The 9,888-nt window shown below is 43.9% G+C and overlaps 1 protein-coding gene across 1 annotated transcript in view; it reads left to right on the forward strand.

Moving 5' to 3' along the window:
* Positions 1 to 8,344, forward strand: part of tsen34 (TSEN34 tRNA splicing endonuclease subunit) — an 11,005-nt gene extending 2,661 nt beyond the window's left edge. Inside the window, exons 3-6 of the mRNA XM_080025241.1 lie at positions 2,138 to 2,333; positions 3,806 to 4,244; positions 5,832 to 5,917; positions 7,637 to 8,344. Coding sequence (XP_079881367.1) covers positions 2,138 to 2,333; positions 3,806 to 4,244; positions 5,832 to 5,917; positions 7,637 to 7,824 — 909 coding nt within the window. The 3' untranslated portion in view covers positions 7,825 to 8,344. The remainder of the gene's footprint in view (positions 1 to 2,137; positions 2,334 to 3,805; positions 4,245 to 5,831; positions 5,918 to 7,636) is intronic.
* The last annotated feature ends 1,544 nt before the right edge of the window (positions 8,345 to 9,888 follow it).

Below are 9,888 nucleotides of genomic sequence, written 5' to 3' on the forward strand. Positions count from 1 at the left end.
ACACTTGAGTGTGTGTGCTTTGGCAATCTCCGCTCCCTCCGCCTGTGCATCGGCCATCTCCGCTCCCCTCCCCCCCCTCCTGCAAACCCCACTCCGTTGTGATTGGTTACCTTCCTTCCGGAACACTTTCAGTGGCGGGAAGCGCGAGCATGGACCTATAAGGGCGCGAGGCAGACGCGAGGCAGACGCGAACAGGGAAGTGACAGCATTACCATACATGGAAACATCCGCGTGGTCACGTCACAAATTTTTATGCAACGTCACAAATTATGAAAGGGTAGACTGCTTTGAAGACGTGACTTCTCGACTGGCTAGAATAGTGTTTAGTGCTCTGCACAGACACCCCAGACGGTCAGCAGGGAATACGTCGAAATGCATGTAAGTCATTATTTGATAATCTAGTATGGTTAAGCATGACTATGAATCATCATAACAACGTTTATAGGTCATAAAAGTCAAAAAGCATCATAGGTCCTCTTTAAGAAATAAACTAAAACAAAAGCTTTCGATTTAAAAACGACTCAGATTGTATTTTACAGAAGCGATATTAAAAACAACAAAATAAATCTGATTGATAAACAGCTGTGACACGTTTAAAGGAAATGTTCGTAAACTTTTCAAGTAGAAAGAAGTGGGCTGGCCTTCTGCCTCAGGTCTCATGTGATTGGCTGTTGCTAAGCAGGTCTTGTGTGATTGGTTGGACATCCGGGTACTTCTAACTAGGGATGCACCGAAAATGAAAATTCTTGGCCGAAACCGAAACCGAATAAAATGAAACAGTTGGCCGAAAGGCCGAAACCGAAAGAGGCTTTTGCAGTTTTGTTTATTATTTAGTCAATTCTTTCAACATTGCACATGAACTCCCAAATGTTCTCCTCAAACATAGCCTACAACTAAAAAGCAACCCTACATAAATAAATGAACAGTAAAACCTTCAAATCTAAGAGTAAAATTAACATTTTACTAGGAATTAATTTGTGAACCACTCACTGATTTTTACCTTGACTTATATGAGGATGAATCTACAAAAAGATCGACTTATTGCCTTTCTTCATTTTTTGCAGTGCAGGTTGAGTTGCTGTAAAAGAAACAGCACCACAGCTCCCACCGTAATGTCCAGACTTCAGAATTTGCTTCAAAGCCCTGATCATAACAATGAGAGGCTTTAAACGATGTCCATTCTTAGGAGGTGATTGTAACCTTTTCGTCTGTAGAATGAAACTAATGGGGGGAGGCGGCTCGCTGGACATGTATTTAGTCGCGCTGTCAGTTTGCCGACATGGCTCGCTGTATTCAGGCTCGAGAAATGCAATCAGACCGTAGGAGCCTTTTCCCCCAACAGCGCTAACGGACAGGATATCTCCGGTTATCATTTTAGATGTCAAACTAAAGTTTTTTTTGCGCGGCGGCCCTCACCGGCGAGGTGTCACTGTGAATGACACCGTTACCAACTGTCACACTGTCACAGAGTTTCACCGGGGGAATCGCTGCTTCGCTCGCGCAAGGCTTTTGTGTTTCTATGGTGATTAAACATCAGTGTTGGACGAGCGTTTTAACTTTATGCTGCATTAAGCATTGCACTGTCTGCGCCGTGTTTCATCCAGTTTGAAAAAATTCTCCCACACTGGACTCTGACATTTTCATGCACGCTCCAAACTGCTCCTGCTGCGCGCTCACAAAGAGACGTGGACTCGCATACACGGTTACGTCTCTCTTTATTTTGCCATTTTCGGCCGAACTTTTTCGGTGGCCGAATATTCGGTGCATCCCTACTTCTAACCATCCTAAATCTGGCCACAAGAACCAGGACATCCTAAATCTTTTTTCTACCAAACTAAATAGTAGAAAGTATGAGATTCAGAACGCAACCAAAGTGTAATTGGGAGCAATATAAAAAATGTGGTACGTTTTGCTTTTCTCCAATAACTGTAAAGTTGTTGTTAAGCAGGTCTCCTCTGATTGGTTGTATCTGTCTGTCTGTCTGTCTGTCTGTCTGTCTGTCTGTCTGTCTGTCTGTCTGTCTGTCTGTCTGTCTGTACGTACGTACTATGGCTGACCCTGTGTGAAGAAACTGAACTGTTCTTGAGTGATTGGTTGTTACTGAGCAGGTCTCCTCTGGTTGGTTGTTACTGAGCAGGTCTCCTCTGGTTGGCTGTTTCAGGCTGGAGGGGCGGGGCTTACAGAGCAGGCGGCCTATCACGCGGAGCAGCAGAGGCGGAGCTACGAGCAGCAGAGTGTCCTCGCCCTGACGGACAGGAAGGGTCAGCTGACCAGGGCCATGACGTCATCACACACAGGTCAGCTGACCAGGGCCATGACGTCATCACACACAGGTCAGACAGACAGGTACCTGACACACAGGTCAGACAGACAGGTACCTGACACACAGGTCAGACAGACAGGTACCTGACACACAGGTCAGACAGACAGGTACCTGACACACAGGTCAGACAGACAGGTTCACACGCCCTGTACCTTTAACAGCAGCTCACCTGGCACACAGGCTGTGTTCAGAAAGCCATACTAACGTCCTACTCATACTAACGTCCTACTCATACTTACGTCCTACTCATACTAACATCCTACTCATACTCATTTTGACTTAAATTTGAGTATGTGACGGTTGGGTATGCGAGTTTGGGTATGCGAGAAATTCCCGGATGAGTACTAACTTCCGGGAAGATTTTGTGTATGGATCGATTGGATACTTTTCCTACTCAACCGCCCCACAATGCATTGCGTCTTTTCAAACAACAAGGAAGGTTTTTTTTTAATTCTTTATTTACAATTCTGCATTTCCTGCACAACACAGGACTGTGGCTGTGTTCGGAAAGCCATACTAGCGTCCTACATCCTACATACTGCATCTATATACTGCATACTGTCTACTCAAAGATCGATTGTGTATGCGAGATGCGTCGAAACGTTTTCGGTTGAAGTATACTCAAGCCATGAAGAATTTCTTCTTCTTCTTATAAGATTCAGGCAGTTTAGACACTGTTAAGCTTATAACCGCCCTCTACAGGTTAGATATTGAACTAGATTTTTACAGTCCTGTGTTCATCATCTGTGTTTTAGACCTCTTGTTTTATGTTTTGAGGCGGAGGATCCCTCCGACGCTCTCTGTCCGGCTCATCAGCACTCAGCTGTCTGTGAGTTGAGCTGGACGAGCCGCGGTGTGTGGAACAGCGATCTGTTCTAATCTCTCTCCACTATCAGACTCACAACACTCATTTGTCAAAAAGACAAACAACAATAAAAAAGACTAAAAAAGACTCCAGCTGTCAGTTCCACACTACACAAAGAGTGTTCAGATATTAGCATATAGGCTAAAGCGCCAATGGTTCCATAATGTGGAAGTGAACCTAACCGCACTCATTGTATTCATCACAGCAGCTACAGCAGCCTCTCATCAGTACTGATTATATAATCCTACACAGCGACTGCAGTAGTTATGAGTGGTTAACATTATACATATGGTCAGCATGAACAGGCCTGAGACACAATGTCCCATCTAACAGACACACATCTCAATCCCAACCTCAGCCTGTCAGTTTGAGTATGTCTGTCTGTCTGTCTGTCTGTCAGTTTGAGTATGGTGTGGTCGTGTATGTGAGTTTGTGTAGGAGAGGAATGTCCGGATGAGACCATAACACATATCTGATCTCCCCTCTCTGTCTGTCTGTCTGTCTGTCTGTCTGTCTGTCTGTCTGTCTGTCTGTCTGTCTGTCTGTCTGTCTGTCTGTCTGTCCATCCATCCATCTATCCATCCATCCATCCATCCATCCATCCATCCATCCATCAGACTGTGTCTCAGGGCCGGAGGATGAGGCGTTGCGGTCTCGTCTGGAGGCCCTGGACCAGAGCTTTACCCTCCCTCTCTCTGCCATGGCCGTGCAGCTGAGCACAGGCAGGGCCGGGCTGAGCCACTGCCCCGAGGCCCGCGGCTCACTGCAGCCAGACGGGCCAATCAGAGGAGAGGAGAGAGCAGACCGGCCAATGAGAGGAGAGGAGAGAGCAGACCGGCCAATGAGTGGAGAGGAGAGAGCAGAGGGGCCAATGAGTGGAGAGGAGAGGGCAGAGGAACCAATGAGAGGAGAGGAGAGAGCAGAGGGGCCAATGAGTGGAGAGGAGAGGGCAGACCGACCAATGAGAGGAGAGGAGAGAGCAGACCGACCAATGAGAGGAGAGGAGAGAGCAGAGGGGCCAATGAGAGGAGAGGAGAGCCCGCGTGGCGATGCCAGGTACCAGTCAAGTTACTTTATTAGTGCCCAGAGTAGACTTTCCAATACCCATACTCCCATACTATTTAGTATGCCAGAAAAAGAATAAGCAGTGGTGCACCTGCCCTTTGCCCCCTGGACCAATCAAGTGCCCTTAAAAAAAAAAAAAAAAAAAAAAATTAATACATTTATTTATTTATTTATTTATTTGTTAGCAGTGTATCTTGCCCATGCTGACATGACCATCTCTAAATACTGGATGATTAAATGCGTGTGATAACAATGCCCCGATTAATTAGAAATAAAGAAAATAATAAAGATTTTTTCGGGGGCCTAACGAAGACTTCAAAGAGAGAAGGAGCTTCGGGATAAGGGATTATTTAAAAAAATCCTAAAGCTTTCAAACATGTACATTTTTTCTTTCTGCATTTTGGTAATTCTGTGTCTCCAAATTATTCCAGAAAACAGTACTAAATAGCTCACATAGGACACAGTTGATTCAGCCTTTAGTTTTCTTCTCAAAGTGCACCAGATTGATGAATTTTACTTTAAAAGGTTCACATTTGTCTTTCCGCCGGACCCCCCAAGAAGGTCCAGGGTCCCAAACACAGTCTCCCAAAAACCTGTGAGAAACACTGTATGTGTGGCCGGGTATTAAAAGTCATTAGACCAGGGGGGGGGGGGGGGGGGGATGTTGTACAAGTAACCTTAAAATGATTTGGTCATTCATCGATAGAATATGTTGATATGGATATATTGATTGTTTATAAATATAAATATAGATATATGCATGATATAAATATATAAAATATAAAAAATTCATAGTATATCAAGTAGTATGTATGTATAGATCGTAAATATATATTATAGTATCGCCAATTGTACAGAGAGTATATGGATTAAGAGAAGCGAATATAATAAATATTTTAATTTTTTTAATTTAATAAATATTTTTATTTTTATTTTTTACTATGGAAAAGGGGTAGGATTAAATAAGTGTATACTTCTTCCTGCTCCTTTTCAGGCATATCTCAGCAATACAGATAATTTTTTATTTATTTATTTTTGTGAAAACATAATTTGTTTATTGTATTTCCATGCTTTTCATTTTGTTTTGTATGTTTGATATGTCTGAAATAAATTGAATCAAATCAAATCAAATATATTGGTTGCGTTCCGAATCGCATACTTTCTACTATATAGTATGTAGAAAAAAGATTTAGGATGTCCCGATTCTTGTGGCCAGATTTAGGATGGTTAGAAGTACCCGGATGTCCTACTTCATGCGGCCAAGATTGTTAGTGTTGAAAAGTGCATCCTATTTGGGCGATTCTGACCCACAATCCAGTGCGCACGTGAAGTGACGTCACATCGACGAAGCCTCCATATGAAAACAAACGGGGATGCGACGGATATAAAAGCAAGAGGCAAGATCAAGGCGCAATGTTATGATGAAATAAGAGAGTAAAGTATGTCCCAATAGTATGCCTACTGCATCCTAACTAGATTCTTTTTATCGTCGGATGTAGTATGTAGAATAGAAAAAAGAAAGAGGAGGAGATTCGGAACGCAACCTTAGTGCCCTTTTGTGTGTGTGTGTTTCACCAGGTACCAGGTGTTCACAGATCTGAGGGGGCGGGGCTTCTTCCTCACGTCAGCTGGGAAGTTTGGAGGAGACTTCCTGGTCTACCCAGGTCAGTGGCCATCTTTGTTTCTTTGTTTCTCTAGTTTATACATCAACCCTGCGTAAAAGATTTAGGATGTCCTGATTCTTGTGGCCAGATTTAGGATGGTTAGAAGTACCCGGATGTCCTACTTCATGCGGTCAAGATTGTTAGTGTTGAAAACTGCATCTACGGTTGTGAATGAACACCAGATTATTTTTTCCATCTCACACACAGTACAGACAGGTGGTGGATCATCAGGCTTTTGGGGCGACTGTGTCTCAGGTGGTAGAGCGTGTCGGCCGATGATCAGAGGGTTGAAGGTTCGATCCCCGCCCTGCCACCTGTGTCATGGTTGTTGTGTCCTTGGGCAAGACACTTCACCCACCTTGCCTCGTGTGAATGTCGATAGTTAGCTTGCTGCTATCGGTGTATGAATGTGTGTGTGAATGGTAACGTGGGAAAGGAAAACAGGTCTCCCTTGTAAAAGAGTCTCTGGTCTCAATGGGATTTACCTGTAGAAATAAAGGTTAAAAAAAAAAAATTAGGAGACATTCACTGATTTTGACAAAAAGCGTTCTCCAGAATCACTGACCGCACCTTTAACCTTCAACCTTCCAACATAATTAAAGAAGTAATCCGTCATATTGAGTAACGTTGACTCTAGCAGCAGCTTTGGCGGTCAGCTGTTATGGCCGGCGCGCCACATGGACATTATTATGTGTGTGAATGGTAACGTGGGAATGGGAACAGGTCTCCCTTTAAAAAAGAGTCTCCAGTCTCAATGGGATTTACCTGTAGAAATAAAGGTTAAAAAATAAAGAGGCGTCAAAGAGTAGCTCGGGACTTTTCACTGCTGGATGACTTATCAAACAGACTGAGGCAGGAAGGTAAAAGATCATGTTAAAGGTGAAGTAAGCGGGTTATTTATGTTAATATAAGTGTTAAATCGCTCTTTATTCATACAGTGATCACTTACATAATGTGCGCGTTTCATAAAGCCGATCTCTCAGTCAGCTGCTCTGCATGTAATCGGCAAATAAACTTATTGGAGGATCCCGAAATTTTTATCCAATCACAAGAGAGAACACTACAAACCGACACCCGTCTCACTCATGGTCTCACTGCCGGTGCACGCCAGAGCGACAGATGGGTGAATGTTTATGCGCCTACAATGGCGGAGCAGGTAAAAATCCTTCCCAATGTCTGTTTTGATGGTTTTTATCATGTTTTATCACACTTATGGATCTGAGATGATGCTAGATAACTCACTACATCGCTGTCTGTCTGTGGAGGAGCCTGTCTGTCTGTCTGTCTGTCTGTCTGTCTGCCTGTCTGTCTGTCTGTCTGTATGTCTGTCTTCCTTCCCCTGAGCCTGAGAACTGACCAGTCTTTTGACCAGTTTCTGTTTGTGTTACACAGGGGACCCTCTCCGCTTCCACGCCCACTACATCGCTGTCTGTCTGTCTGTCTGTCTGTCTGTCTGTCTGTCTGTCTGTCTGTCTGTGGAGGAGCCTCTCTGTCTGTCTGTCTGTCTGTCTGTCTGTCTGTCTGTCTGTCTGTCTGTCTGTCTGTGGAGGAGCCTCTCTGTCTGTCTGTCTGTCTGTCTGTCTGTCTGTCTGTCTGTCTGTCTGTGGAGGAGCCTCTCTGTCTGTCTGTCTGTCTGTCTGTCTGTCTGTCTGTCTGTCTGTCTGTCTGTCTGTCTTCCTTCCCCTGAGTCTGAGACCAGTTTCTGTTTGTGTTACACAGGGGACCCTCTCCGGTTCCACGCGCACTACATCGCTGTCTGTCTGTCTGCGGAGGAACCTGTCTGTCTGCTGGACCTGCTGGCTGTCGCTCGTCTGGGGTCCAACGTGAAGAAGACGGTTCTGCTGTGCTCCCCGCGGCCTGACGGGGGCGTGGTCTACACATCGCTGCAGTGGAGCGGGATGGTGTAGCAGGACTATCATGAACCAATCAGGGGCTGCCTTCCACTAACATAAACCAATCAGGGGCTGCCTTCCACTAACAGACAGACAGTGGGGAGGGTCCGGTCTGACTGGAGGCTAGATTGATGACTACATGAACCAATCAGGGGCTGCCTTCCACTAACAGACAGACAGTGGGGAGGGTCCGGTCACATCACTGCAGTGGAGCGGGATGGTGTAGCAGGACTATCATGAACCAATCAGGGGCTGCCTTCCACTAACAGACAGACAGTGGGGAGGGTCCGGTCTGACTGGAGGCTAGATTGATGACTACATGAACCAATCAGGGGCTGCCTTCCACTAACAGACAGACAGTGGGGGAGGGTCCGGTCTGACTGGAGGCTAGATTGATGACTACATGAACCAATCAGGGGCTGCCTTCCACTAACAGACGGGGCCGGAGCTCAGGCTGTGACATTGTGTGGACATGTTACTGCTGTGACATCACAACAACAAACTGAATATAGAAAATAATAATAATAGAATAATTGAGAGAGAAAAAGACTCTGGACTGAAAATAATTGTTTTGATTTTTTTGTTTAAATAAAACTAAATATATACAGTATGCCTTGTGGTTTAAAGTATCATTTTCACACACACACACACACTCACTCACTCACTCACTCACTCACTCTCACACACACACACACTCTCACACACACACACACACACACACACACACACACACACACACACACACAGCAGAGTGATACGTCAAAGATAACCTGAAGATTAACCCCATTCAGACCAAAGTCTGAACATCTAAAACACACACACTCTAAAAGCATTGCTTCATAAAACAACCTTCAATAACCTGAGGGGACGGACTGTCAAAGTTTCCTAAATGGTTATTTCTGCCTCTGGAGCAGATGTGGACATGAAATGAAACCATCACAAAGCCCAACCCTTTGTCTTTAACTTTAAACCCCTGACTTTGCCCTGCAGCTCAATAACAACTTTAAAAACATCAAGAAACAACCAAACGTGGAGAAATAACTATAAGTATATACTACTATAACTGACGGTAAAACTGTATAACGGTGACTCATTGCCTTTGCCCATTTAAAAAGAATATATCACCAAACAACACAGATGTCTCGTCCGGTCTAAATGGGTTTAGTGTAATCTTACCTTTGCAAGTAAAAAGCCCAAACGTTATCAACACACCTGTTTAACCTGCGTAAACTTGGACATGTAGAAAGCATCTAATGGCCTTTCCACAGACAGAGTAGAAAGGAATGAATGCCTGACAAGTAAGATGCTAGCTCAGTAGCTAACGGCTAAGTATTACAAACAAGCTTAAAGGTGCAGTGTGTAATATGACATCATCAAGAAAGTTCTACAAAGTTCTAGAATGCAACGCTCCCTGGGTAACCCCACCCCTTTAGAATAATAACAGAAGCTACAGTGGCCTTCAAGGACAAGAACAATTCTACATTCTAAACAATGCAGCTGATGACATTCCAACTATGACACTTTCAAGATGGCGGCACTAGGCCTTGGTCCAAAATATGCAGAAATATGGACATATATGAGACCCTTTCTAAGGGAAAAAATTATAATTAAAAAAAAAATTTCAGCTATTATGCACTAAATTAAATGTACTTATGGATATTATAATTACTTTCTACAAAATCTGCTAGGAAATAAAACCCAAAATTCTACACACTGCAGGTTTAACAGAAGGCTGTTTATCATCTTTTATAACTGTCTGTCGTGTAAATGTTTCCACATTTTTGTAAACGTTCACACTCGTGTTATGATCATGACTAGATGGGAGATATGAGAGGGAGTGGATGGATGGATGGATGGATGGATGGATAGATGGATGGATAGATAGATAGATAGATGGATGGATGGATGGATAGATAGATAGATAGATAGATAGATAGATAGATAGATAGATAGATAGATAGATAGATAGATAGATAGATAGATAGATGGATGGATGGATGGATGGATGGATGGATGGATGATATACATTTGAGTTGGATGAACATAAACTGGATAAGGACTTCACACACCAGACTGATA

Source organism: Ammodytes marinus, assembly GCF_949987685.1.
Source record: "Ammodytes marinus genome assembly, chromosome: 3".
NCBI classification, from domain to species: Eukaryota; Metazoa; Chordata; class Actinopteri; order Uranoscopiformes; family Ammodytidae; genus Ammodytes; species Ammodytes marinus.